Raw genomic sequence first — 27,912 nt, 5'->3', positions numbered from 1 at the left:
GTTTCCATGCCACGGGAAATGGCCGGAAGAGGTGGACAATGGCTGGTAGAAATGGTTGGGCATTTTAGTTAACTATTATTATTATTATTTTTATTTGATTTAAATAAGCCAGTTGAAGCGGCTAGAAGGATTTAATGCGAGTATTTCTTTAATTAGGGAACTCTTTATGGCAGCAGATGTTTCGCCTCTAATTGAAATGAATCCCTAGCAGAGAGTCCTGCAGCAGCTCATCCATCTTCTACACAGTGTAGTGTGTGGAGTATCCTTTTTCGTGGCCAAACCTAATAATTTCCTACGCAGAGAGAGAGAGAGAGAGAGAGAGAGAGCCAACGGGAATGGCCAACTTGTCGCCAGTAAATGGGCTGCTGTCACGTCATTTTGGGTGCTTAAGGACGGTCTTCACTTCATGGGGGGTGGGAAAGGGACGGAACATGAGTCCACAGTGTGAACTCTGACTCTGACTTGTGCCTGGTCCTGCAGTAATCAATTTTAATATACTTCAAAGGGGGAGAGGGTGTGTGTGTGTGTGCCCCTTGTTCATGGTTTGGTTTATGAGTTCATGTTTGATATTTGGTGGCCACATTAAGCCGTACGTCGCCACAACACAACACAACAGAACAGAGAACAGAGAACAGAATGGATACCGACACGTTACGTTAGACAGTCAGTCGCGGTTGTGGTACTTCCATCATCTATGGTCTTGTGGTCTCTGCCCTCCACTGACGAACTGTCAGCTTACTGTCAATATGTCCTCAGCCATCCCATCCCATTCCCCCCCCTGCCATTTGTCAATGTAATATTCGTACAGCGTTTGTGGATGTTGATTTTTGTCATCGTCGTTGTCAAGTGTGCATAATTTTATTCTTTATTCTTTGCGTTTTGTGTTTGACTTTGATGGAGAGACACACACAAACACACACACACACACACACCACCCACTTGTTTACCGCAACCGCGCTTCACGCTCTCTTCCCTTCAAACTCTCCGCTTCACACACTCTACACTTCACGCTCACCGCTCCGCTCCAAACTCTCCGCCTCTTCTAGCACTCTCCGCTTCAAGCTTCCCTCTCTCTCTTGTGCATGTGTGTGTGCTTGCGGTAATAGTTTCGAGTTGAAAGGCAACGTAATGAGCTCGAAGTGTGACACATAAAACATCTCGCATGAGCCACTGGAGCACAAGGAGCTTCCATAACTTCCAGGCCACTGAATGCGAGAGTCTATGGTTTGGCTAGCTTTAGGAATGAGCTGCAGCAGTTCCTCTCTCTGCCAAAGCAATTTCCCCACCTCGGGCTCGGGCATGTGAATAGAATTTTGGAGCACAGAAACCCCTGGGTTAGGGGCTGCTCGAGTGCAAATCAAATTATTTTAATGATACACAAATTGATACTTTGAAACAAAAATAACAAACCAAATGAAAAGGTTTCCAAACGGAACGGAACGGAATGGAATGGAACGAGATGGGTCATGGAGAGCTCTTCCTGGTTGGGTCTGGAATTAAGTGAAAATTGGATTATTTACATTTTGCTTTGTCGTTGTCCTTTGGGGTCCTTTCGGGTTGCAGCCTGAAGCGTGTGCAATTGCTATTATTATGCAAATTTTTGCATGCGTGTTCCTTGCCCGCTCCCTGCTCTGCCCATGGCTTTCTCTTGCTCTCTTTTTGGTTCGCTGCTTTGCCATAATGAGGGACAATTGGAATGTCAATAGCCTGCAATTGTGTGCCAGGTAGCCATCACTCTGCCACAAAACTGAAGCTGCCACAAACACTTTGCTGCCAGAGATGATCAGCTCCAAAAGCCACAGAAAAACAACTAAAAATGAACTCAGTTCGCGCCGACTTTTCACTCAGTTTGAGGTGGGACTTTGGGCCCACAATCCCGCAACTACCCGTAAAAGCACATCGAAATCATTCAGCAAACAAAATTCCCAACGAAACAATTCGAAATCCTTCGGCAATGAACATTTACGCGCTGTCCTTGGCGGCAGCCCTGAGCCTCTTTCTGGGCTACGGCCCGTCGCAGTGTCCGGGCACAGGCGGCGGCCATCGCCATGTGATCCACCTGGACGAGGGCTGCTGGGAGCAGCTGCTGCAGGACGAGTGGATGGTGGGCTTCTGCATGCCCATGGTGGAGAACTGCAGCAGGTTCGAGCGGGTGTGGAGCAGCTTTGCCACGGCCATGCAATGGCAGCAGCCAGGCCTGGCTGTGGCCCGCATGCAGATGGAGTATTCCGGCACGCTTGTGGCACGCTTCTCGCTGCAGCGTCTGCCCAGCATTCTGCACGTGCGCAACGGCACCTTCCGGCCACTGCCCGTGGCATACACCCTCGACGAGTTGCTGCAACTGGCCCAGGGCGAGTGGCGCCAGGCGCAGCCACTGCCCATTTGGCGTCATCCCAATGGCCGGGTCGTAGGCGCCAAAGTGCTCTACCTGCGAGCGGTCAATGGGGTCTACGGCACAAAGTACTTGGGCGGCGACTACAAGCGGGCCACGTTCCTCGTGGGCCTGGGCAGCTTTCTGCTCTTCTCCACAAGCCTCACGGTGGCCAGCAGTCTGTACGCTCTGGCCAGGGACAAGTTGATGGCAAAATAAATGGCAATCGATTGGAAATTCATTTTATTTGTCACACGGCTGGCTGCCGGTCCGCGTTCGCGGCAGCCAGCTTCGTTTTCTGGTAGCCATAAACGGCCATGGAGAATATTACGAACAGCGCTGCGAGGCGGCGGCACACACTTATTGTGAGCCTCAAATAATATTCAGAAATACTTACCCAGTGGCAGGATCAGCCAGTGTATGACGAGTGTGCTCAGGCCACAGACAACTATCGAAGAGCAAAGCAAACAGCGCGAAGTCTGTGGCGAGGCAATCAGAATGCCGGCGAGCAGCATGAGGCCGGAGAGCGTGAAACCCGCGCCGGAGAGGCAGCCGATTATCTTGATTGTCGCTGCCAGTTGTTGTGCCCTAACCAGGCCCAAGACTTGATCTGAAAAGGATCAGACTCGAGTTTAGGAGCTCCAAGTGGTCGTTCTTCAAGTTTCGTGTACCAATCAGAAGCAGTCCGAAAATGATGTTCCAGCAAGCCCACAAGAGGCAGACTCTGAGCGTTGAGCACTTGCAGAGGGGCAACAAAAGGCACATTATTATTATTGTAGTAGGAAAAGTGCTGACATGAGAGGGAACGAACACATTTTGACAAGGATTTGATGTGGAATTTGTCATTTGTTGCTGTAACTTCTCAGTGGCCAAACATCGCCTTGATGGTGCAGTAGAATATATTGCCCGGCGTCAGCAGGGCCATGCAGATGACTTGATAGAACGCTCTCTTCACGCACTCGGGCTCATTGCCAAAGACGATCAGCACAGCGTTGGGCACCAGCTCCTTGACGGCGTTGATCAGGTCCGCCAGTTGTGGCACCAACTTCGCGAGGCAGTCGGGATACGGAAAGAAGCCAAAGGGCGTGTCGCAGGCGTTCACGGCCTTGGTTCGCTTGATGACATTCCACATGACCTGCTTGGCCAGCTTGTGTTTGCCTCTCTTTAAATTGATCGAGCGTTTTGTGGTCGTGCTCCTTCTCGAGCTTGTCTTGTTTTTGCCCTTCTCCTCTGAATTCTCCTCTGAATCCTCGCAGCTGATGAGTGACTCGAGGAAATTGTGGCAATCGCGTCGCAGGTTGGCCACAATGTTCATGAAGCAGCCGTAGGAGGGCTCACTGCAAAGATCCTTCGCAATCCTCTCCATGTCCTCGTCGCTCACATCCGAAACATTCACGGGATCCGGCTCCGTGGGCTGGCTGGTGAACGGTGGATACGAGCTGCTGTCCTCTTCCCTAAATTTGGGTTTATTCTGGCTTTAGCTTTGCTGTGTGTTTCGAGGGTTTGTGTTGTGGCTTACGTTGTGCCCTGCGTTGTGGTCTTGAACCTTCTTCTTTTGACATATCTTTTGGCTTTTCTCGTCTGCAAGTGGCAGCTGGGCAGCACTGCCAGCAGCACCAGGAGCGGCAGTAGTTTCATTTCCGGAGTGTCGCGCCACTCTGCTGCGGCTTGGGCACTGCCAGAAATCATTCTGCAATGCCAATTGTGGCATTTGTTCTGCTAATTATTCATGGTGTTCGTTATGCATTTTCAGGGTCAAGTTCAGCGCTGGAAATGCCATCAGAAACAAGCAATATTTGAGTCATAATCCGCAGCCAAATTGCCACAAAAATGTCTACCAAATATGAGTATTTCTCAGCCTAAAACCCAAGAAATTGAAATGCAGAAACTAAAACTACAAGCAGGATTCCTGCGCCGAAGGGGAGGCTGGAGGTGGCATTAATTGCGCATACGACACGTGGCACCACTCGGCCAGCTCTTGGCAGGCACACAATGTTCCGGGCTGTCCTCCAATTCCCCTTCATTTATGACGATAAATGAGTTTGACTTTGCCCCACTTGAATATTTATGAATTATTTTTGGGGCTGATTTTTGAACAAATTAATTTTTGGCGTTGAATTTTCGTGCTATTTGCATAATCCAAAGCCCGGAGCTGGAGCCGAAGCTGCAGCAGGAAGAGGGGAAGGCGGGCATCTGCGGGTAATATTTCAAATTGTCGCAGCAGCAAAAACCCTTTTGGCCTCCCTTTTTTATAGATATGCCCACGGGCATGTCCCTTAATTTATGAGCAAGCGCAGGTAATTTTTATCTTCTTGGCACACGCTGCGCATACGTGATAAATGGGAGACAATTTTCATTATTTTCACTTTGCATTGCCCGGAAAAAGCGACTTCAATTGACAGCTCCACAGCGGCCATTTCACTTTTCAACAAACAAAACACGCAAGAAAAGGGTCCAGATGGAGCCCGAAAACCTCCGCAAAGAAAAAGTATTTTATGGCCAAAAAGAAGAGCAGCAAAAAGCAGTTCGAAGCGCTCAAAGCACCGGCGGCCTGAGGATGTCCGCAACATGATCAAAGCCCCGCTTGGTGCACTTGTGGCTGGCCAAGCGACTGGCAAAGTCCACGGCCACGGCCAGGGGTCGCTCCCTCACATAAATGGCATAGATAAAGGCCGCCGTGAAGGTGTCGCCCGCGCCCAGAGCATCCACCACTTTGCGTGGCCTGTGCGCCGCCGAGAGAGTGTACTTGCCCGACTGCTCCAGGATGCCAGCGCCCTGGTCGCCCCAAGCAAAAATGACAGTGGGACGCTTGAGGTGGAGGCCGCGGCGCGTGCGCAGCTGCTCGTCCACCTGGGCGCAGGCAAACTGCAGCGTGGGCCAGTGCTGCTCCAGTGCGAGTGTCCTGGAGCAGATGACATAATCGCAGAGGTCAAGCAGCGGCCACATCAGCTCCAGGTCGCGGCTTGGCGCCAGCGAGAGAATGATCTTGTCTTCACGTGCCACATTGAAGGCCGCCACTTGCTGCATCATGGCCCGCGTGGTCTCAACGCAACTGCCGTCCATGTGCAGCCAGCCATAGAGCTTGAGATCCAGCTGCCGAAAGTCCTCAATGGCAGCGTGGGGGAACTGCCTGCTGCAGCTGAGGAGGGTCCGCGTCCGCGTGGACTTGGCCAGGATCACGGAGGAGAAGGGCGGCGCCTGCGCGCAGCTGGGACAATGCTCAATGTGGATGCCACGCGAGCGCATATCCTCCGCGATCAGGCGATACATCTGCAGGCTGCTCAACATGCCAAAGAACTCGCAGGGAACGCCCAGCTGCCGCAGCACCGTGCAGTTGTTGGAGGCAGCGCCAGAGCCCTGCCAGTAGCCAGCGGAGCAGTGCGCCTGCTGCTCGGGAAACTCCTGCACGATGGACACGTAGTCCATGGCTGCGATGCCGCTGCACAGCACCAGCTTCTTGCCCGCTGCCCAGCTGTGCTTGTGGCCTCTCTTTGGGGCAGACATTTCGCTACAAATTTGGAGCCAAAAAGTGGGGAAATTTTGTGACTTGCTCGCTTGATCCTTGGCTGTCAAAATGTACACGAAAATTGCTTAGAAAACTGATCGAAAAATTGCTAGAAAATTCCCAAAATGAGCCACCCTAGCGCCCTCAGCCTGCAGCAGTGCGTGCTCTGTGTGGGCTGCACGGAGATCGCCTACGTCTCCAGTGTCGCGCAGTTCCCGGCGCGTGGTGCCCGTCTGCGCTGCCAGAGCGCCTTCATGCAGCGCACTGGCAGGACCTCCAATGTCTGCACCGCCCTGCGGCTGCTCGGCGCACGCGTGGAGCTCTTCGGTGTGCTCAGCCGCTCAGGAGCTTCCTTCCGCTTCCTTGTGGATGATCTGCGGCGCAGGGACATTGACTTCAGTCACTGCCCCTGGACGGACGAGAGTCCGAGCTGCTCCAGCATCATACGAGAGCGCGAGACAGGCACGAGCACGGTGCTGCGTTGTGGCAAACTCTTTCCCTATGTGACGGCGAAGCAGTTTGCTCAGTTGGATCTCTTCCTCTATGGCTGGGTGCACTTCGAGGCGCGGCATGCCCGCGAGACGGTGCTGATGATGCGCCGCGTGCTCGATCACAACAATGGCCGCGCGGAGCAGGACCGCATTGTGGTGTCGCTGCTGGTCTACGATTCCCTCGAGGACCACTTGGATCTGCTCAGCCTCTGCGACTTTGTGGTCTTCGGACGACTCTTGGCCCTGCAGCTGGGCTGGAGCTCGGCCCACAACGCCTGCGAGCAGCTGAACAGCGCTCTGAGGACTCCCCGCAGCATCCACACGCGTCGCCCGTGCATCATTTGCCCCTGGGGCAGCCAGGGAGCTGTGTGCATGGATGCGCGGGGCAAGCTCTACGAGCTGCCCGCGTACAGGCCCCGGAAAATTGTGGATCGCCTGGGCGATGGCGAATGCTTCACCGCGGGCTTCATTTATGCGACTTTTGTGCGTCGCCGACACCTGCCCGATGCCGTGGACTTTGCCAACCTCGTGGCCAGTCACAAGATCGCCAGCGTGGGCTTTGACGACATTGCCCAGCTGCGTGTCAGTCCGCGGAAGCTGCTGCCTGTGCCTCTGCCCGACAGCGAGGTGTCCTCGGAGGACGAGCAACTCTCGCACGAGCAGCGACTCTGCAGAAAGTATCTGAATCGACCGATACAGCTGCAGGAGTCGCCTGGAATTGGGACTGGAACTGGAACTGGGACTGGGACAGAGCCTGAGCCAGCATCGAAGCCCATGTCGGAGCAGGCGGTGGAGGCGGCCTGGGAACGTTTGAGTCGAACGGCGTATTGAGAGATACTTTTGCTCTTTCACGGATTAAATTTGCAATTGCAACTGGCAATTAGTTCCCGTTTGTGGCTGCAGCAATCAGCAATCAGCTGATCTGTGTTCAGTGTTGCAAAACTTCATGCGAAATTGCTCAAATCTGGTCACTTCTCGCAGCCAAAGACTGCCCAGACTTTAAGGACTCTTTCTGTAAATATTTAAGGCCAAAAAGACTCGGAGAATGTCTGCATTTATGTGCGGGGGGAAAGCACTGGCCACAGCATAATTGCCACGTGATTAATTCTGAAGTCAGGGCAAGATAAATGCTAATAGATGTACAGCAGGAACGCTGGGCAGGAGGCGCTTCCTTGGGTCATTTATCATTTCGGACAACAGGCAAAGGCAGCGGCAGGGCAGTGACAATTTTCCATACATTTCCATTTCCATTTCCATTTGGCCACACGGCGGATGAGCGATGATGAAACATTGTTGGGGTCGAGCTTTAAGCGAAGATTATCAGCGGCAAAACGATAAGGGGATAAGCCACATAAAGCAGTCGGAGACAGGGCAGAGCTGCAGCTTCCACACACTCGAGCGACCGGCATGGCATTTATGTAAATTACAAATTATTTCGGCTCTAAAAATGCAAAAAGGGAAATTGTTTTTGGCAGAGGCAAAGGCAGAACCCACAGGGAGACAGCCACACAAAAACAAGGCGGACACAGCGCGGGTCCTGGCACTGTTAAGCGGATCTCTAGCAGATAGTTATTGTTATTGCAACGAGCGGCGAGTAACGAGCAGCGAGCAACGAGCAGCGAGTCCAGCCAAGCAGCAACCGGAAATGGAACAGCAGGAAGCAATGAAGAAGGAGCTGTAAGGGTTGCACCCTGCCAGTTGGATACAGAGCTTAAAGTTGAAGCCGCCTTCGATTATGCAGTTGGGCTTCGGTTTGTGATTGGCAAATCCAAGTAAGGGGCAGAGAGGCAAATGCAGCCTGTGCCTGGCTGCCACTTTATGCCACTTGCACGCAAATTTCGCTTGGCTTCGCATGGTACATGACGCAGACACAAGATGGCGTCGCGCCCATTTCCGGTTGATGGGGCAATGGCGCGATTATCGTCAGACGGCCGGGGGGGGGCAGCGAAGGGCATCGACAGAGGCGAAGGCTGGCGAAACTGCTGCCGCAGCAGCAAGCTGCAAAATAAGCCAAAAATATGCGTTATCAAGCTGAGCCAATAAAAAAAAGGGACGGACACACACTCGCGGACGGACACGGACACGGACACGAACACGAAGCGAGCGCACAGCTGGAACTGCACCGTGGTTGCAGTCTTGGAGCTTGGAAATGGGAACACAATCTCTGTACACATTTTATAGAGATTTTCCATTGCTTTTTCGCAACTTCTGCGCCACTGTGCGCCGTTGGTTGCATTACTTTGCATAAGCAAAGAGGGAGCTGGAGCGGGTCTGCGCACTCCAGCTGTGTGTGTGTGTCAGGGGTTTGGAGTTGGTGCCTCTACTTAACCATAAACTGTTCTTCCATGGTCATGGCACATTATTCTCATTTATGTGGCGGAGGCAGAAGGATCCACCAGCAGCCAGCAGGGTTAACCTTTGCATAAATAGCGGCGGGAAACTCACTTAAAGTACAGCCCAAAGGAATCGCTCTCTGAGCTGAAACAACAATCGGCAGAGCTTCGATTTTGCTTTGATTTTCCGGTAAATGAAAGCCACAAGAGTGCGCCTGAGGGGACTCACTCGATTGGGTTTGAAATCTTCGCTGATTATTACGCTCATTAAATGGCAAAACATTCCACATTACTGCCTCTCGCTTCGTTCCAGGATTTGTTATTATTTTTGTGCTTCGCTGAGTTTTCGCAGTTGAAGTTCCCTTGCGGAAAGCGTGGACTAGAAGTCATTGGTTGTCCGTTTACCCTTTGAAATTCATTTGTTATTTTGTCCCAGTGGGACCCAGGATCCTGCTGCTGTGAAATGATTGATGAAGCTATCGATTTTCCAGGCTTTCATTTGAGGCTGGCTCTGGCCGCTAACAAGGACATCAATCATGGCAGTGGCACAGTACCTGAAGTGTCGTTCCTAGAACTTAATTTCGCTCATGGACTTTTTATGCGGCACTTTTAATGAGCTCGTAAAGCGACGAGCCACGCCCCAACCTGTTGGCTCTCCGCTGGCCTTGCCTCCTGCTCGTTTTTATGGCTAGTTGGATGCTGTATTAGCATAATTTATGTATGAACACGAAACTACTAAGCACACAGTTTGCCAAGTGGCACTCCGCCCTGCTGCCAGGTAATAAAGCAATCGCATCTCCCATTTAATTGCCGCCACTCAAACGGTGTGTGGGTGTCCCCTAGCTGCCTGTCAGTGGGTGTTGGCCAGTTTTTGGACCAGAGTTCATTCATTTTTCCGTCTTTTAATTGATTTTGATGGGGCAACTCTTCAGCGACAGGAGGCAGAGTGCCCAACACACACCACAAAGCAGCTACAAAATGTGTTGCCACCCCGCAGCGTTGCCACCAAGTGGGCCTACAGTGGGCCAAAACGAAGACTCCACTGCAGCTGCACAGTGGTGGGGAGATTTTAATTCGAAGTCCAAAATATGAGCAAAGGCAGGGAACATTTTAATGCATAAATGCATTTGATTTATATGTAGAAAAATATTCGATTTTTGAGGTTTCTTGGAGTGAAAGGCAGTAAATATTGGGTTTAAAATGAATATTTTAATGTAAATTCTGGCATTAAGTCTGCAGGTTTTTGCCCCAAAAAAGCCTTCGATTATCCTCCGTTGCATGGCAAACGATTTTCAGCGCGAGCACAAGGATTCAAAGTGATTTTTAATACGAAAATATTCGGCCTAAACTTAATATTAATTCATGGAAAAATGTATCCACGTTCGGGAATATTTTCTGGAACTGATTTCTGATACTCCCCTTAGCACCCGTTCCATGGCAAAAGATTTTCTGCGCGAGTAAAAGGAGTAAAAAGGAGTTTTATGTTAAAATTCTCGTATTTCTACCACAGTTTTCTGCCCAAGAGTTTCCTCGGCTATGTTCCGTTCCATTCCACTGTGCCGCTGGGTTGGTGCTTGGCTTTTTGGTGGTGACCCTGCAGCTATTTTTATGCACAAACCCGTTAAAATTTTAGCGCACACTCCAAGCCATGACCACTCGAAGCACACACACAGAGGATAAACACACACACACACACACAGCCACACACAGCCACAGTCATAATCGTAAACTAGTGATGGCAGCCTCGAAATTTAATGTGTGGAGCCAGACCTGTGCCAGGGAGAGCTGTGCCTGCGCCCGTTCCATGTTCCAATTTCCGCGTTCCTGGCTGGGCATAAATTAAAGCACCGTTAAGCATAAGCTCGCCCAATTACCAAAGTATCCTTGGCCATTATATTTACGGATTTATTATAGTGTTGACTGCCATTCCGAGTCGCTGCAACACCCAATGGGCTGGCATGGCCTGGCACGGCATGTCATGGCTGGCAGCCTTTATCGGCTGCTCTGTCGTTTGTCATGTTAATTTAATGATTTTTTTCTGGCACCCGGAGCCCATCAGCGTTTCGGTTTTTATGCTCCAACGACTCGTCACAGAATGCACGGCCAGCGGCCAATAAGTATGCTATATAAATGATGTGTGCGTGTACTTCCTGTTTGTACTGTACACGCGGGGCCCCAAAGTTGTCACACATTGACGTGCCAAAAGATACTTATCGTGGGCAGCGTGTAGACAAAAAAAAAAGGGGGAAAAACAAACTAATGACCAGAGCAGACCAGACCTTCGTTGGGCGTTGATTTATATGTTATGCAAGTGGGCGTAGCCCCCAAATCCCCTTTGTCACAGTAGCGCCTGTGCCTGAAGATGGTTACCCTTTGATTGTGGCAGACCCAAAAGCTGCCTCTTTTGTTGCTCAAAATGGTATTCGGGTAGCATTGATTTGAAGCAAATAAATAGAGTACTTTATGGCAGTTCTTTGCTGCCTTATTCCAGCTGCTAAGTGGAACAGCTTCAGCTTCAGCTCCTTCTCCCTCTCCCTCTCTCTCTCTCTCTCTCTGGCGTTACTGTCTCTGTGTCTGCGTAGGTTGGATTGTAACTAATTTCGATTCAAGAGAGATTCCTCAACGTCTTTCGTGTTACGTGTGTTGCCTGTCTGCCGTGCCGTGAGCTCGTTTAATTAATGCGAAATCTAATTGAAGAACTGATACGCGGGACAGCGCTGCTGCTGCTGCTGCTGCTGCTGCTGCTGCTGCTGCTCCTCTTGGCTGCGTGTACGTCGGGCTGCCGGAGTAGCTACGGTGTTAATTGAAATTTAATCTAGCCAACACGAAGACAGCGCCTGAGAGACAGAGAGGGAGACTGCGACAGCGACAGCGACTGGGGCTGGAGACTGGAGACTGGAGACTTTCGACAGGCAGACGGCCGACTGCGATGTGCTGAGAATGGGAATGGCAAATGGCAAATGGCAAATGGGGAATGCGGGCACGGGAATGGGAATGGGAATAGGCACTGGCACAGTGGCTCAGTATTTATCGGTTAGCGGCACAGATTAGAAACATTTTGTGCGACTAAATAGCAAGGGGGGGGCCGCTACATGTCTGTGTCTCATGGATACGGATGCACGGCAGGCAGTCAGGCAGTTAGCTTTCCCTTCTCTGACAGCAGTTTCCCAGCACAAGAACACTTCAGTATCAGTGCAAAAAAAAAAAGGCTGCACAGATTGTCTGATAGCTGCGGCGCTCTCTCTGCCTCTCTCTCCCTCTGCTGCTGGTCTACTTGGAGTTGCTTTGGCCTGGCCTGGTCAGTTGTGTGTCTCTTGTGCTGTGCCTTACATCAATTGCTTGGCCGTGCCATTCATTTCTCAATGCAAGTATCTATCTCTCTCTCTCTCTCTCTCTTCCGCTGTGCCCGTGCTTTCGGTGCTTTCATGGCGTTTCATGTTGTCGCCGTTTGCCGTTTGCCGTTGCCATTTGCCGTCGACGTCCTGTTCGACTCTTTAATTTATTTTGTCTCCTCATGCAACTTGCGACAAAGCCAAATGGCAGAGCCCAGCAGCGTCGCGGGCTTGTTGCATTTTCTTTAATTTATCTGGGCGCCTGCAGTTGCCATATCGGGTGCCACCACTGTAACGGAGCAATCGATCAGACGGCGGCCAAAAGGCACTCTAACCCCATTTCGCAGCAGCTTCAAGCGGCAAAAGTTACTTGCCAATTAAACGTTTTTTTTTTTCGGTGAAGAATGCTTTGAGCTAATTGGCGTTAGTTGATCCTCTTTGGGTCAGTCTTTGAAAGCACCTTGAAAACTATTCTTTAAAATGTATTATTATGTATTTATTTATCTCTATTTATCTGTTTATTTTTTACAGTTTGTGCACTTTATATTTTGCCTTTTGGTTGCGTGCATAAGTTACTCCCACGCTGAACTCTGAATCTCCACATTCTACGCTCTCTACGCTTCCCTCTCCCCACTCCACTCTCTGCACTGCACTCCTCGCTCCAAACAACGCTCCTCACACACCGCTCTCTCCTGACTCAATTCTGCGCTCTCTACACTACGCTCTCTCCCACTCTCCAACTCTCCACCTCCTTGAATGAAGCTGCTGCTGTGTCAGCACAATGACATCGTTCGCTTTTCCATTTGTGCTTGACTTCGATGGCTGCCCACCAATTTATTTCATTCGTTTCAAATCATTGTTCGCCCACTCTCCCACTCTCTCTCTCTCTCTCTCACAGCTTCTTCTCCTTTTCATCTGTGCTCCTGCTGCTGCTCTTTCTCTGCTGCTCCTCCGCCGCTTGTTTGGCTTTTGTTATTTATAGCGTTCAATGGTGTAAGGGGGACGGTGGAAATCGTGTGATTCTTTATGCTGACTGACCCAATGCCCAATGCTCTATGCGATGCATGGGCCACTTTCCGCTGAGCTGCAGTTTCTTTTCTCTCTGTAGCTGCAAAGGAGCTGCTGTAGCTGTTAGCTGCTGCTGCTGCTGCTGCTGCTGTCGCAATCATAATAATAATTCTGCGAGCGGCTTTCCGGCAGCTGCTGAATGGATATGCTTGTGTGCCTGTGTGTGTGTGTGTGTGTGTGCCTGTGTCATTCCATTATTATTATTATTCCGCTTCAACTCTCTGCTTTTCTCTCTTATGCTTTTCTTTGATTTCATTTCGCTTGGCTTTTTTGTTGGTTTATTGCCATAAATGGTTCGTAAAATTTTATATGCTCCATCCATAAAGGAAACCGTTTGCTCCACTTTCCGCTCCAGACCCGACATCCAATTCCAAGTCCAGCTAAATAGATGCAGCATCTAGCCATGTAAGTCCCAAATGCGAGGGATCCATCTACCCCCCATCCCCCGCAGTTGTCTGCATAATTTCCTCTTTGCCAGCCGGAAATCGTAGCGGGCACAATGGGCAACAGCAACCATTTCCGAGTGCATAAAGCATTAAGTAAAGTTCTCTGCAAAGTAGTTTCAGACTTGAATTTGATGTTGATTGTGGTTGAATCCTGAATCCTTTCTTCTAATTGGGGAAACTCGTACGCTATCTTCCGCATTTGCCTCTGGCTTATGCAACTCTGCAGCAAAACAAGAAACGCAGCCCCAGCCCCAGTCTGATCGCGAATCGCTTACGTGAGCAAGCGGCCGATTAAATCCTAGCAACAAAAAATAGCAAACCAAAAAGTCGCTGTATCTTGTGTCGAAGTTGCAGTGGGTTCGCTGGCTGGGTTCGTTCATGAACTCCAAAAAGCAAAAGCCGAGGCCTGCAACTGAGTGTCCCAGTAGCCCCAGCACCCCAGCACTCGCAATCCGTGGCTTGTGTGTTGAAAGACCAAATAGCCGACTCAAAGTTACACTTGCTAAGCCAAGCCAAGCTGCATATTCCCCCATTTGTACACTCATAAATATTCCTCGGCATGGCACCTCCCCCAGCAACATCACACGCGACGGGCCCAAAAGTTTTACACGCCAATTGGCAAGCAGCAACAAGAAATGCCAACAAAAAATGCTGCTCTGATAAATGGGTGCAGTGTTTTTGGTTTATTTATTTATGATTGTACGCAGTGCAAGTGGAACGAGCTGCTTTGGGTCTGATTTTGTTAACAAATTCTTCGATCGAAGATGCAAAGAGGATTGCCAGAAAGTTGCCATGGGGCATGGCCTGCATGGGTTCATGCATCGAAAGCGCTTGCTCATCATTATCAGGCCTCAGCAATCAGCTGATTTGGCGCAACAAACACGACCATTACCATTACGCTGGCGATTAACAGAGGCAGAGGCAGAGGCAGAGTCAGGTCTCTGTACAAGCAGCTGGAAGATCATGCGATCATGATTACCAAACCAAACCAAGCCAAGCCAAGCCAGCAGAGCGGCTAGACAAGAGACAAAGCTGCCAGACAGACGGAGAGCCATTTGGGCGCTTGGCAACAAACACAGTCGGGCGAGATTCGTGTAATAACGACAAAAAATGAGAGCTAAACGAAGAGCAAATGCCCTGCCCAGAGGGGAGCTCTCCCAGCTACTCGTAACTCCGCGCTAAAGCAACCCAAAGTCGAGATTATTTTTGTTGAGGTTCGTCTACATCCAGTTAGGGGGAGCGCGTCGTAACGGTTTCATGAAAATCAAGTTGGGCGACTTGCAAAAGTGTCTTCATAAATCAGCTGTCAGGCGAAGATCGCTCTCTGCGGTTCCGTTCAGCGAGCGGTAATTATGCCCTCTCTCTGGCTACATGTGTGTCATTATGCGGGCACTCTCGACATGACAGGCCACAAGCCCAGAGCGAAAAGAGTTTGTTGGCCCTCGCAGAGCTGAGGTTTGAGCTCTGGCTGGGTCTTTGCCATATCATTTTGACAGCCACGGGGCCCCGAAGTTGGTCTCTTGGCTTTTGGCTTCTTTGGTCTGTGATCGTTTGAGTCAGTCGGGCGAGTCAGTCAGCTGCTGAGTCAGCTGTTATAATTGTTGGCTTGGCTGCTGTCTTTCTTTATTTTTGGCAACACTTGTGGAAAGTTTCCAACTCTTCATCGGAGCATGCGAAAGGTGGCAGATGGCAGTGCCGCCCTTGCCACAACCTGTATTTGTCTGCAGCCAAAGAATCTGCGAGCCATCTTTCTAGCTTCCAGAACCATCGATATTGCGACGGGTTTTATGCCTGGAAAAACTTGAAAGGCGCTTGGACTCAATGAAACTCGCTTCAGCCACAGATACACTGGGAGACACGGCAATTGGCTCCCACCAGTGTCTCCATCGCTAGGGTTCTTTCTAGTCTAGAAACTAGTCTAAAACTCCGTTTTAGTAGATACTTAATTAAGGTTAAGCCAGTCCTGATAGACATTTTTCTTTATTTTACGAACTATTTCGACAATTTTATTTAATCCGATTTGTTTTATTTTCAGGCAATTGGTGTGAGCGGATGATACGCACTTGTTCGATATTTTTCACACTTAACGCACTCAACTATCGGTAAGTCTTGCTGCCATTCGATATATTTATGCCATAAGTCGTGCCAATAATGTAATATTAATATTAACATGGATTCAATTTACATTGGCTCCTCAATGAGCTCCTCGTCCTTGTGGGTGAATGATAGAAATGCATCGAACCTTTTCCGATATTCCAGTCTTGGACGCGTCTATTTTTCCCCTTGAATCGTACTCCCAAAGCATTTAAGAGCCGGGGAAAAGAGTTTCAAAATGAATATTTATTTGAATATTTTGACATTTCTAATGTTTTCGACTTGCACCAACAATCACTATTTTCTGTTCAATTAAGTTTGCTTTTGTGTTTTTGTATCCTAGAAGCACCCAAACCGCGATGATCGTCAGTTTGGGCTTGCTAATGTTTACCGTTTTGTTGCTGCAAACTTCAACGCGAAGCGAACCCACAACAGGCAGAGAGAGTGAGAGAGAGAGAGAGAGAGAGGCAAAACTGGTTCGTCGGCTACCGGAGTTACACGCACTGTCCGCGGTCCGCGGTCCGCGGTCCACGCTGCTGCCTGCGTCTCTGCCAGACGGGGGGACCCTTGCTTCGCTGCGTTGTTTACGTTTAGCGTGGATTCCGGCATTCCACGCTGTTTGTTTTGGTGCCGAAAAGGTCCGGGGGCTTGGGCAACAACACAAAACTGGCTGCTTTGTGTTCGCTGCCCACTCCCCCCTCTCTGTCACTCCAACTCTATTGCTTACTCTATGCAGAAAAGGGTCGCTTATATTTTCGAGTTTTTATTTTGTTTATGAAACCCATTTGGCGGGGGGATATCTTTGATGGGCTGCTGATGTACACAAATACACACATAGTACATGGTACATAGTGTGTGCGTTCCTTTTGCTTCGGTGAATCATCCTGAAGTGGCTGCCAGAGCTGTGCCGGCGGCTCTCAAGATCCCCCAGGGGTTGCCTCTGTCTGTATTGTGTATTCCTCCCACGCTCCGTGCCTAACCGCCGTCGCGGGAGCACTGCAAACACACAAATAATAAACGCCAACAAGTGTCGTAAAAACAAATTAACAGCGTACAAGCCAAACACTTGCACTGCAGCGAGGGTTCTGCCCCCCCCCCCCCCCTCCCACCCTGCCGCTAAATGGGTAAACATTATTTTAATTTATAGCAGCAGCAGCAGCAGCAGCAGCAACGGCGGACAACTCCCCAAAGACAGTGGCAGACATGATGCACAGGGCTCTTGTTTTAGATTAGAATCATTTACATACATAAGTGCAAGGAAATACACAAATAAAAATGTACTGGAACTTAATTCCATTGATTTAATGTAAAACTATACCCCAACATTTCTAGATGATTTCCTGATGATCTCATTGATGTTTTACAGTGGAACAAACGCTCGTAAAAGGCCAAACCACTTGACAGTCGTTCCATTCCGAAACGTTCCATTAGCGGTGCTTTGGCATGGGCACAATGACCCAATTTAGTGGTGCAGCAACAACACAGAGTAGAACTTCCCCCATGCGATTGTTGGGGTTTGGGGATTGTTTTATCTGTGCAGCATAATTGCTTAATGCGTTCCACAATGTGGCGTTTTGCCACTAAATTGAAGTCAGAATGCGTCATTAAGAGTGCATCCTCCAATGACCTCGCCACATGTGCGGCATACAAGTGCTTGGGAGAGGGAAACCGAAAGCAGACACAGCGGCAGCTGCCACAGAAGTGAAAACATGTGGAGCACAGATCGCTGCAGCTGCGGGACTCATGCAGTTTTCCCTCCGCTCTAAATCGATCAATCTGCCAGTGAAAAAGTTATCAATAATTGGGAGCAACACGAGGGGCAGGCAGCAGGAGGGGCCTAGCCTGTGGGCTCAAATATTTGTTATCCATGCCCATGGCATGGATTTATTCCTCAGTGAATTTGAGTTCCGTTCCAGTGGAGTCCAGCTACGTGACAGGACATCTCCGCTGATTATAACTCACAGATTGGCGAAATAAATTCATTTTTATTTATGACATGACCAGCGCTTGATTTTGAGGATGCCCAAACGCTGCCAGGCAGAAGTCTAAATGCCCATTTTCGTGTGTCAGAAGATTGCCTCTGCCCGAAACCCAATATCCAATATGATTCGAAGCTCTGCACAGATGAGTGATGGGCCCAAAACAGGAGGCAGAGTCAGCCTTCAACTTTGCTTTAACTTTTCCCTCTCGGGGTGGAATTTGTCACGGAACAGAACACTCACTCAGTCGTTTCCAAAAATTGTCTCAAATTTATACAAAATTTCTTTGCAATGAACAATCTGAACAACGTTTGCAGCTCGCAGTCACGCGGCTTTGGGGCTGACGGGGAGGATCCAAGGACTCGCGGCATTCTGCCCAGCACGAGCTGCCGCAATTTCAGGCAGCGTCTGCGCTCTGACCGCAAAATGAACGTGTTTCAGGGCCTGGCCATTGCCACTGGGGGCGTGGCACTGCTGGGCGTGCTCATGCTCATTGGCATGGATGTGGCGGCGGGCGACACCAATCCGGGCGCCATCGATCGCATGAAGGGCATGTGGCAGTCGGCAGTGAACTTCCTCGGGCTGCCCGAGCTGCTCAGCCGTGCGGTGGAGCAGCGGGGACGCGGTGGACGCAGCGTGGACGATGCTGCGACGCAGCACTACTGCAATCAGCCGCTGGACACGCAGCGTCTCTTCCAGCTGATTGGCCAGCAGGTGCTCAACCAGGAGCAGGCCATGGCACGCATGGAGCGCACCATCAGCCGCCAGCGGCAGTTCCAGTCCCTCGTGCTGCTCGGTCCGCCCGGCGTGGGCAAGACGCTGACGGTCTCCGCGCTGAGCCACTACTTTCCCTGGCCGGGCAACATCCACTCCTTCTCGGGTGCTCCCTGCTTGCCGGGCGGAGAGCGGGACTGCGCCGCGCTGCGCCAAGTCCTCGCCGAGCTGTCCGACTGCGGCACGAATCTGCTGGTCATCGACGGCCTGGAGCCCTGCGATCACCACCTTGTGGCCAGCTACAACAAGTTCCTGCGCGATGGCCTGCAGCGCCAATCCCTGCTGGTCCTGTACGTCATCGATCTCGAGGTGGATCTCTATGGCCGACAGTTTGAGTTGATGCAGCGGGAACTGCCAGCGGACACGACCATCGTCAGCTTTCGGCTGTTCGGGCGAGAGGAGCTGCGGGACTGCCTGGAGCACGAACTGCAGCAGGAGAGCCGAGTGCTCGGACAGGACGAACAAGCGCGGATACTCGGCGAGGCACTGGCCAAGTCCTGCTGTGCCGGTTGCAAGCATCTCCGGAAGATTGTCTTGAAGCAGGGCCGCTCGGCGAATGCCGCGGAAGATGCCACTGCCATTAATCAATAGTCAAATATATCCAATCTCTGTGTTCAAGCTTGAATTTATAAGCCCTCGTCCTTCGTCCTTCGTCCCTCCTGCCTGCTGGCATTTCCTTTTCATTCTTCATTATGTTAATAAGCGGAAAGCCAAACGCGAATTCCCGTGTAATGAGCACTAGAGACCCCGGGACCCTCCTCTCTCTTCCCGGCCACTCGAAATCCTCTCGCAACATCCAAGTTTATTGGGTCAGCGACGACATTTTGCTGCAATGGCGCCATAAACTTTATTCGTGTACGCAAAAAAATACTCATTTTGTTTTAAGACTTGGACTGGGGATCTGCACAAAATGAATCTCGATGGACGGACCTGGCCCCTCGGGAAGCATTTTCAGTTGTCTCGAAATTGGAAGAGGTTTACATAAATTAAGGCAAGAGCGGGAAGGGTGTCTAAGGAGAGGGGAGAGCCAGGGGCAAATACTCACAGAAATTTCAGCTGCAAACTTGCTCATCTTTTGGCTTGACTTCACACTGAAAATGTGTGGAAAAAACTTGAGTCAGATTTCAAGTGATGCAAAATATTTGAAATTAATTTTGAAATGTCCAAAAACTAGACAAAATGCAAGAAATATTCATATAGAAATATATTTTTACCAATAAAAGAAAGCAATTTGAAAGCCTTTATTTGTGCCCAAATAAATGTATATGTAAATATGTAATTGCTTATGTAAATATGTAAACATATATTTTTATGTATTTTTCTTATGCAACCGCCTACTTAAGCCTACTTTCTGGTACATAAATATTTATGTAAATATGTAAAATGTATGTAATTATGTAAAATGTATGCATGCATAAATATTTACATACTTGCTACACAAATATATTTTTAGCAATAAAAGAAAGCAATTGAAAGCAATTGAACAGCTTTGGCAGCTTTAAAAATTTGTCAATAAATTCCAGGGAAGGAAAAATCTTTGAAATAAATCTGTGGCAGAGAAAGCAAAAGCAAAAGCAAAGGCAAAGCCAAAGGCAGATTACCTCATTAATTTCTATTAAAATTAAAATAGGTTCTGCCCAAAGTGCGCCAACGCAGGGACGGCACACAAATAAATAAATAAATAAAGGGAGGGACACTGCTGAAAGGGGGGGGGGGGGGGGGCAAGCCAAAAGCCGACAACACAATTTGCTACTTACAGCACATTTCATAAATATTTTAGAAGCCGTGGGACACAGCCACAACCAGCGAGCGAGCCACCCAACTGGGCAGGGACAAGGTTCTCTTTCTCTCTGTGTGCCCTGTGCCTGTTCCTTATTGTGCATTGCCGCAGCCTTTGTGCCTTCTAATGATGTCTCAGCGCTGTCCGGCAGTGTATGGAATTCCACGAACCCCACACTCCAGAGTAGTAATAACTGCACGTAAAATCAATGCAAATTTTGACTCTAATGTCCCATAAGTACACTCCAAGGAGTGTCTTCCCTTTGGGCAAAATAGTTAAAGGGAAAACGTAGCACTAGAAAAAAGAGTCTTGAGTACTGGGCGCCCAAGCAAGTTCCACGTGTGGAATTCAAAGACTCAAAGCAGCGCCCCGCGTCTCCCGCCCTAATGATGGCGATTAAAATGCAGAAGGGGTTGACTGGCAGGCTGGAGGGTTGCCTCTGTGGTTGGGCACGATACATGAAGAACTCATAAGGCCGTAGAGGAAACAATTACAAAGCTCTTTAGACAGCGAAACACACAGTGAAAACTCCATGAACGAACAGCCAGCTATTATTTAATTGAATTTTAATACCAGCAAAAGCAGACAGCAAAATGTCCACGAATCTGCAGAAACCCCTGTCCACGCCAGCGTGTGTGCACTGTACCCACAGCAGTAACAGGGAGAAGGCAGAAGGCAAGACCCGCTCCACGCATCAAGCAAAGTCTAGGGGGGGGGGGGGGGGGGGGGGGGGGGGGGGGGTTCTCCTCATTGCAGATGTTTTTGAGGGATTTCTGTTACAATTTCAGAGGGAAAAACAGTTTTTTTGTGTGTCGTCAGCGCTTGGCTTTAACAAGGACCTGCTGCCGTCTTCCGTATTTCCTTTTATGCTTTTTCTCTCTCTCTCTCTCTCGCTGTGAAGAGGGAAATTGTTTCCGCCGCACTTAGCGATGCCGTCAGTCCTTCAGTCCCTGCATCCTCCATCTTTTTTCCCCCATTTGATGGCAAACATTTCCGCAGCTCGTCGCATAATTTAATGCAAATACGCGCAGCCACGCCGCATGCCGCATGCCGCATGCCGCAGCAGTGTTCCCTGAGTATCGATTTTGGTGAGATTTGTTGTGCATTTTAAGCCCGGGGGCTGGGTGGCCTGTCCTTGGGCTGACCTTTGGGAGCTGCATCCTGCTGCAGTCAGCATCCGGGCGGGTCCTTGGGCGCTGCAGGACACAGACAGGCCAGTGCCAGTGTGTCCCTATTCCCGGCAATTAAATGCCCGTCGAATGCTTATTAAGCTGTCAGTTGCCATTTGCCGTTGCAGGCTGCAATTACGGCAATTTGAATTTTTAAAATCGGACAGCGACAGGGGCCCGCGCAGGTCATTCGATTACTTCTCAGGCAACGGCTTCGCACTTGCGAGTTTTCGCACGCAACCCTCCACAGCCACAAAGCCCCGCCCCGCGCAAAAATAAGCAAACGCCAAACGGCACGGAGATGGAATGATAAAAAGGTAAAACACAGAGAATATGCACGCACCCGCAGCTACATGTAAATAGACACATAGTGTGTGTGTGTGTGTGTGCGTGTTTTTGTGAGCAAAGAAATCGAATTTCAAATTTCAGAGACCGAAATTTAAACATGCACAAAACACAAAAAGCAAAAACAAATACAGCAAAAAAGAACTAAAGGGATAGCACAACTTTTGTGAAATATTTCCTCGTTTCTTTTTTTGCGCAAAGGGCTTATAGCGGATTTATTTGGCAACGCACGCGTCGTGTCCCCGCCCTGCCCCGTGTTACAATCACACAACCGAAAAACAAACACAAATGCACGCAATCCAAATATTAACGGGAGAACTCTCAGTCTCCAACAAAAAATATACAAATTTGCAAAGCACACAGAGAGAGAGAGAGACAGACAGAGAGAGAGAGACATCTTCATTGACAACGGAATAGAAGGAACATGGAGTGGGAGAGCGAGAGGGATTGGAGCATGGCGATGGAGCGGGACATATACAGTGGCAGAGGCAGCGACAGCGACAGCGGCAGCGTCACAAAGGGGAAACGGCTTAGGCCAAACATGGAACAAGGGACAACGGTACAATGGGACACACTGAAGCTGCCAGAAAAAACTTTGGCCCATGCTGATGATGAGGCCAATGGGATTTGATTTGGATTTGATGCCTTGATGTCGATAAGACTTTCAAATAGTTAACCCTAAAAACATTGACTGCCTGCAGAGGAGAAAAAAGATGTAAGATTTGGACAGTCAACTTGGTATAATATTTGCTAGAAGATTTTGCTATAATATTTATGGCAATTTATGCACGGAATAAGTAGCTTAAACAAACTACCGGGGCAGCGCTGATGGAAAATGTTTTCTGAGTGTTAAATTTATTCGATTTCTGTGCAGCATCTGGAATAGTCTCCCAAGCAGAACAGCTAGCCGTATTCTGATGCCATATGGCTGAAAGCCATAAAACATATGTATGTACATATGTATGTATTTATGTACATTGTACATAATTACACATGTAAATGGCTCTGCCCCTCACAAGTACGAGTAACCAGATCTTGGAGCTTGAGCTCTGAGACTAAGTTGCTGGGGGGAGATGCTGTGCTGGCTGCTGTGCTGTGCTGTGTGGCGGAGGGGTTTCTATGTATGTGGCAGTCACGCCTCACGCCCGTTTTTGGAGTCTACTTTGCCGCCAAATGCTTTTCGCTTAATGAGTTTTCTACTTGCGGTTTTCGTGGAAATTTTTGCGCCACTCCAGCACAGTGCACACTTCCACGGCTTTTACCTAAAACCCTAAACCCTGCCAGAGGCTGGGCAGGGGGGGGGTACGCTGTAAATGTTTTAGTGGTTACCGCGTTTAAGTCATTAGAGAAAATTCTTAGCTAAAGTGCGGCATAAAAAGGGGTGTAGCCAGAGCCCAGACCAACTCAAGGAGCAGAAGGCAACAACAGCAGCAGGAAGAGATGGGCAAAGTTTTTGCCGTCAGAACTGGGCTCGGCTTTGGCTTTGGCTTTGGCTTCTAGTATTGCCGGTGCCACAACCTCAGAGGTGGTGAAATACGAATGATGACTGACTGCTGTCTCTGCCTGCTGGCTGTGGCTCTTTTGTGGTGCGTCTTTACCATTCACAAAATTAATTCAAATGAATTTCACTTCAAAAAAGATGTTGAATATTATTATCTATCCGCCTGCCTGGCTGTTGTGTGAAACAAATTGAAAGGAACTCAATCAGTGCTGCGCCGCCAATAAGCAAAGGAAAATCTTTTATTTATTTTTTTCTTTAAACTCAAACCAACAACACGAAGACGGACAAACAATAGAAGTAGAACAAAGAGCGGCACTCTCTCTTGAGCGGCACTCAGAACTCGCTCTCACACTCCCGCACTCTCCCTCTCACACTCACTAACACTCCTTCTCTCTCCATCTCTCTTGCTCTGCCTACGCTCAAGAGAGTGCGTTTGGTACTGCTCTTTTGAGTGCGAGATTTTGAGCACTCAGCTCTCCCTCCGTGGTCCTATTTGTTGTCGCCAAAATCGAAGCAAAACAAAGCAAAAAATTAGCAGCTTCGATCTAGTAACTGCGTATCATAATTGTAAGTGCAAACAAGTCTGGATTGAGGCTAGACATCATGGATATTTATGTTTATATTTATTTTCGATTTCTGCAGACAACTTAAGTGGATTATCAAACAAAAGAGCGAAGGCAGAGCCCACTACTTAACACTAGACCACAAATTTCAACGGCAAATATGGCTACGAACAGACGGGCTATGCCAGAAAATTGTCAACTTTGAGTGTGCCATAAATATGGTGGGAGATTATGAAATAGTTCCAATGATGATAATACCCTCAGAATACTTGGGGAAACTATATGTTGTACCCCATTTACATATTTACATTCGTTGCCCCCACAAGTTCCTCAAAAACAAACATTTTGCAGCTGCAATTGATAAGCCAAATTGGCTGGCTGAATGTTGTCCATTGTCACTGTCGGATTTTATGAAAGGGCAAACCCAATCTGAAGCACAACCTCTGGCCCAGTCCCAGTCCGTCATCAAAGGGGCAACACCGCCAGACGCAATGTCTTTTGGTGTACTAGGGAACAACTCAATTCCCGGCACTTGGACTGCACCCAAGACATGGAAGCATGGCCCATTGTGGTGTATTTTGTTGTGTTCCGCGGCTGTTGGCTGATAAGCTGCGCGCGCACACACCAGTATTTGCCTTTGACATTTGTACTAATTGCTGGCTAAATATTTACACGGATTATACAGGCCAATGCATGGCTGGCTGGCTGGCTGGTGTAAAATCTACTCTGTAGATGGTGTGTGGGGGATAGTGTGTAAAAGTACATTTTAGATGTCGGGGAGTGCCACGCTTTCTGCAGAAATATTTCACTTTACAGTGGATGTTCCCCGTAGCCCAGTGGTAACTTTTATTGAACTGCAGAAAATAATTCTGCTGCCCATTGCCTTGCTCAACTTTGACGACTCTCTCTCTCTCTCTCTGCTGTGGCTTTGCGTTTTGCCTTTGCCTTTTGCCTTTACCGTTCCCTTTTGCTCACCCCTTTTCTCTGCACAGCATCGGTCTCTTATCGGTTGGCCCCGTAATTAACGTGTTCTATTTCTGGATGTTGTCTTGTCGCCGCTCCATCAATTGTATCATCAATTGAGTTTCAGCTCCACAATAAGATTATCAAAGCTGAAACGGACGGACGAGCCCAAGCTCTAGTCTGCTGGCTGATTTCTGCTGTTGCTGTTGCTGTTTGTTGATTTAATAAATTAAAACTCGTAAATTAACTGTGAAGGCAAAACGACGCGCGTCTGTGTGTGTGTGCATGCCCCGTTCCCATATGGCGTGCAAGAGCCACCAAGAGAGCCTGCAGAAGAGTCTCCAAAAAAAGTCTACAAAAGAACCGCAACAAGAGCCTGCGGTTGTGGAGAGCCTTTGGGCTGGCAGCGCTTAAACCTCAAATATTAAGGGGATAAAAACCCCAGAAATGAACACACGTGTGGCGCTTCCCTTGAGCAAATACATATGCCAACAATATCCACTATTCCAACACTCCATATCCCATGCCCCTGCCCCTGCCCCTGCCCCTTTGCTACCTTTGCTGGAGGTTGTCCCTTGCCCGCAGCCGACAGCTGTCTTATCAGTAGTTTGCCCATCTGCGTTAATGATGCAGCAGCAGGGGGGGGCAGCAGATAAGCGACAAAACCCCCCACCCCCCTCCTTTTCCTATCAGCTGTGATAAGAGCTTCGATATGGGATACACACCTCCAACCGCAGTCAATTGTTGAAGTCGTTAACCCCCCGTTCGGTTGGTGGGTGCATGCAACATGATTGATTTCCCGTTGCAGCAAACATCGAAGGGAAAATCTTGCACTTCAACATGCAAAAAGCCTAAGGCCTAAGGGTGGAATTCCTCCTGCAGCAGGGCTCTTTGCCTCCATTTGCAAGTCGCTGCAGCTCTTGTCCGCGTTCCGCTGCGTGTCCAAAAGGCTTTTCCAACCAATTAAAGCTCGCATTAGCCAACCTCCGTGGCAGTCACTCCCTCAGTAGCCCAATGGAGCTCGGCAACGGCTTTGTGCACGCGTACAAGACGCGCCTGTTGCTGCATCTTGTGGCAGCCACACATCTCGGCTGTGCCGTCCGCCACGACTACCTGTACGCGCGGCTGCCGCAGCTGGCGGTGGAGCTGCGGCTGGAGGCGCCCATGGGGGGCAAGCTCAAGTACTTGACCTTTCTGAGCGGCCTGCTGCAGTTCGCCTACTACCTCCTGGCGCTGGTCTACGATGTCCTGCGGGCACGGCGACTGCGGCTGTTGCGGGACTTTCTGCTGGCCAGCTACGTGGTGCCCTTGGGCCTGACGGTCAGCCTCACCTTTTGGACGCTGTGCGCCATCGGGCAGGAGTCCATTTATCCCGGATTACTCGACCTCATCTATCCCGCGTGGCTCAACCACGCGCTGCACTCGTTCGTCGTGCTCTACGCCCTCCTGGAGCTGTGCATCTCGCAGCATCGCTACCCTCCGCGCAGCAGGGGACTCGCTGGATTGGCACTGTTTATGGCTTCGTATCTGGCCTGGCTGCACTACATCTGGCTAAGGACTGGCATCTGGGTGTATCCCTTCTTGGGCGCTCTTTCTGCAACCGTGCGGCTGCTCTTCCTTGCGCTGATTGTGGCCCTGAGCTTTGCCTACTACTTGCTTGGGGAGCGAACGAACGCAGTTCTGTGGCCACGTAACTCTTGCGGCATGCGACGCTGGAGCAGCAGCGAGTAAAAGCAGCGAGCAAAAGCAGCGAGTGGGAGCTAACGTAATTGTTCCACGCTGATTAACAAACGAAAATCAATTGGCTGCACGTTGCACTCAATGGAAAGGAACAAACAGAACCCCAGCAGCACTTTCGGTGCCAGAAAAGTGAAACTCACTTCAAGCAAAATGCAAGTAAATATTTGAAGAATTCCGGGACAAGTGCCTGCCTGGCTTTGGCTCTGGTTTAGTCTTGATTTTGTGTCGGTTTCATCATTAATCATGCCCAATGCCGCACAGCTGGCTGGGGACGGGCAAAATGGCAATAATTCAGCTGCCAAAACAGCTGAAGGCTGCCCTCAATCCACACAATCCTTTCAGCACGAGTCGAGGTTCCAATTTCAGGCGAAACAGAGACACAGCAGACGGTCCTCCAGGCAGGCACTTGTGCTAAAAATATACATTTCAATATTGAATGCCGAAAACAGCTGAAATCCATGCAGGACCTGGCATTTTTCGGCTTGCTTATTGCTTGCCGGAACTGGGACGAGTGCGTTGAGGCCGGAAACGTGTTTCGTGTGCACGCGGGGAATGTCCTGTGTCCTGCACGCACGGTGGGCAGCAGTTTGAGGCCAATTTTCGAATGTTTTTGAATGGAGAATTGCTCGATGCAAGGCTGCCAATTTGCCCTCAAAGTTGCGACTTTTGTGGGTAACGGAAGTTGATTTTTGTAGCACAGAGAGCACGTCTCGCAGATTTCTTTCTCTCTTCTTAATGTTTGCATAAAGAGGAAGCTTCCGCACTGTGGCAACATGTGTTGCACAAATGGAGCACTCGTCAGAGTAAGATTCTGAAGAGGAGCCAAAATCTAGCCTGAATTATGATTGGATATCCATCCTGGTTCCTGTGGCCCCACTGCTGCTGCTGCTCTTCCCAATAAAAATGTCATGTTGCTGTCACTTCATGAGCAAAGATGCTGCTGCACGTGTGTGTTGTGCGTTGTGTGTGGCAGAGACATTTCCATTTGCCATTTGCCACTTTGTAAAACGCGCACACTGGGGAGGGGCTAAAAATCGCGCAAGGATGTCCCCTGGGAGGGCGACATGAAGGATGTTGTTGCTTAGAGCCAGAGCGCCAGAGAGCTCAGGGCTAAGGGTGTGGCAGCTGTGCTGCCCCCCTTGGCGCACACCTTTCGAAAGTAATTTCTTGCGGCAGACGCGCATTGTTGGCATTTTGGTGGTTAAGGTGACAGCCTCCCCGGCGGAATGCTTATAGGAAATTCTACTTCTGTGATTGTCGCACATAAATTATGTGCGAAAGTGTTTCCGACGGCACAGCTGTTCCAGCGAGCAGGCGACACTTTTAATTATTTTGACCCGTCATTACACTCCTTTCTGTCACACTCCTTGCTGCCATTTGTGCACATTTAGAGCCGAATATTTCCTCTCTTTTCCAGCCACGCAAAATGTAGTTCCAGTTCCTTGCTGCTGAACAACC

The 27,912-nt window shown here is 49.5% G+C and overlaps 7 protein-coding genes across 7 annotated transcripts; 4 read left to right on the top strand and 3 right to left on the bottom strand.

Annotated features, from left to right (window-relative positions):
- The first annotated feature begins 1,954 nt into the window (after window positions 1–1,954).
- On the top strand, window positions 1,955–2,590 carry LOC117580551 (thioredoxin-related transmembrane protein 1-like). Its single transcript, XM_034267151.1, has one exon. The coding sequence runs from the start codon at window positions 1,955–1,957 to the stop codon at window positions 2,588–2,590; it is 636 nt and encodes a 211-aa protein (XP_034123042.1).
- Window positions 2,591–2,732: 142 nt separating this feature from the next.
- LOC117579700 lies at window positions 2,733–3,226 on the bottom strand. The gene is made up of 2 exons (XM_034265691.1): window positions 3,043–3,226; window positions 2,733–2,981 (listed from the first exon to the last, which is right to left on the bottom strand). The coding sequence occupies exons 1-2, from the start codon at window positions 3,215–3,217 to the stop codon at window positions 2,755–2,757; spliced, it is 402 nt and encodes a 133-aa protein (XP_034121582.1). The 5' UTR covers window positions 3,218–3,226; the 3' UTR covers window positions 2,733–2,754.
- On the bottom strand, window positions 3,111–4,033 carry LOC117579699. The gene is made up of 2 exons (XM_034265690.1): window positions 3,891–4,033; window positions 3,111–3,825 (listed from the first exon to the last, which is right to left on the bottom strand). Exons 1-2 carry the CDS (start codon window positions 4,007–4,009, stop codon window positions 3,234–3,236), a joined length of 711 nt encoding a protein of 236 aa, XP_034121581.1. The 5' UTR covers window positions 4,010–4,033; the 3' UTR covers window positions 3,111–3,233.
- A 655-nt stretch (window positions 4,034–4,688) lies between these two features.
- On the bottom strand, window positions 4,689–5,950 carry LOC117579697 (ketohexokinase). The gene has a single exon (XM_034265688.1). It carries the CDS (start codon window positions 5,873–5,875, stop codon window positions 4,907–4,909), a length of 969 nt encoding a protein of 322 aa, XP_034121579.1. The 5' UTR covers window positions 5,876–5,950; the 3' UTR covers window positions 4,689–4,906.
- Window positions 5,951–5,978: 28 nt separating this feature from the next.
- Window positions 5,979–7,247, top strand: LOC117579696 (ketohexokinase). The gene has a single exon (XM_034265686.1). The coding sequence runs from the start codon at window positions 6,002–6,004 to the stop codon at window positions 7,196–7,198; it is 1,197 nt and encodes a 398-aa protein (XP_034121577.1). The 5' UTR covers window positions 5,979–6,001; the 3' UTR covers window positions 7,199–7,247.
- A 10,663-nt stretch (window positions 7,248–17,910) lies between these two features.
- LOC117580545 lies at window positions 17,911–18,984 on the top strand. The gene has a single exon (XM_034267142.1). The coding sequence runs from the start codon at window positions 17,911–17,913 to the stop codon at window positions 18,982–18,984; it is 1,074 nt and encodes a 357-aa protein (XP_034123033.1).
- A 6,729-nt stretch (window positions 18,985–25,713) lies between these two features.
- Window positions 25,714–26,672, top strand: LOC117579698 (androgen-induced gene 1 protein). The gene has a single exon (XM_034265689.1). It carries the CDS (start codon window positions 25,729–25,731, stop codon window positions 26,443–26,445), a length of 717 nt encoding a protein of 238 aa, XP_034121580.1. The 5' UTR covers window positions 25,714–25,728; the 3' UTR covers window positions 26,446–26,672.
- The last annotated feature ends 1,240 nt before the right edge of the window (window positions 26,673–27,912 follow it).

The sequence above is a fragment of the Drosophila guanche genome, unplaced genomic scaffold, assembly GCF_900245975.1.
Source record: "Drosophila guanche unplaced genomic scaffold, DGUA_6, whole genome shotgun sequence".
Lineage (NCBI taxonomy): Eukaryota > Metazoa > Arthropoda > Insecta > Diptera > Drosophilidae > Drosophila > Drosophila guanche.
This window is presented reverse-complemented; position numbering and strand designations above follow the sequence as displayed.

Bases quoted from the DNA above. Each gene is read 5' to 3' on its own strand.
- LOC117580551 (XM_034267151.1), top strand. From the start codon at position 1,955: ATGAACATTTACGCGCTGTCCTTGGCGGCAGCCCTGAGCCTCTTTCTG.
- LOC117579700 (XM_034265691.1), bottom strand. From the start codon at position 3,217: ATGACAAATTCCACATCAAATCCTTGTCAAAATGTGTTCGTTCCCTCT. The intron at 2,982-3,042 runs GTACACGAAACT...GATCCTTTTCAG, and splicing joins TTTCGGACTGCTTCTGATTG to ATCAAGTCTTGGGCCTGGTT.
- LOC117579699 (XM_034265690.1), bottom strand. From the start codon at position 4,009: ATGAAACTACTGCCGCTCCTGGTGCTGCTGGCAGTGCTGCCCAGCTGC. The intron at 3,826-3,890 runs GTAAGCCACAAC...ACCCAAATTTAG, and splicing joins ACCACAACGCAGGGCACAAC to GGAAGAGGACAGCAGCTCGT.
- LOC117579697 (XM_034265688.1), bottom strand. From the start codon at position 5,875: ATGTCTGCCCCAAAGAGAGGCCACAAGCACAGCTGGGCAGCGGGCAAG.
- LOC117579696 (XM_034265686.1), top strand. From the start codon at position 6,002: ATGAGCCACCCTAGCGCCCTCAGCCTGCAGCAGTGCGTGCTCTGTGTG.
- LOC117580545 (XM_034267142.1), top strand. From the start codon at position 17,911: ATGAACAATCTGAACAACGTTTGCAGCTCGCAGTCACGCGGCTTTGGG.
- LOC117579698 (XM_034265689.1), top strand. From the start codon at position 25,729: ATGGAGCTCGGCAACGGCTTTGTGCACGCGTACAAGACGCGCCTGTTG.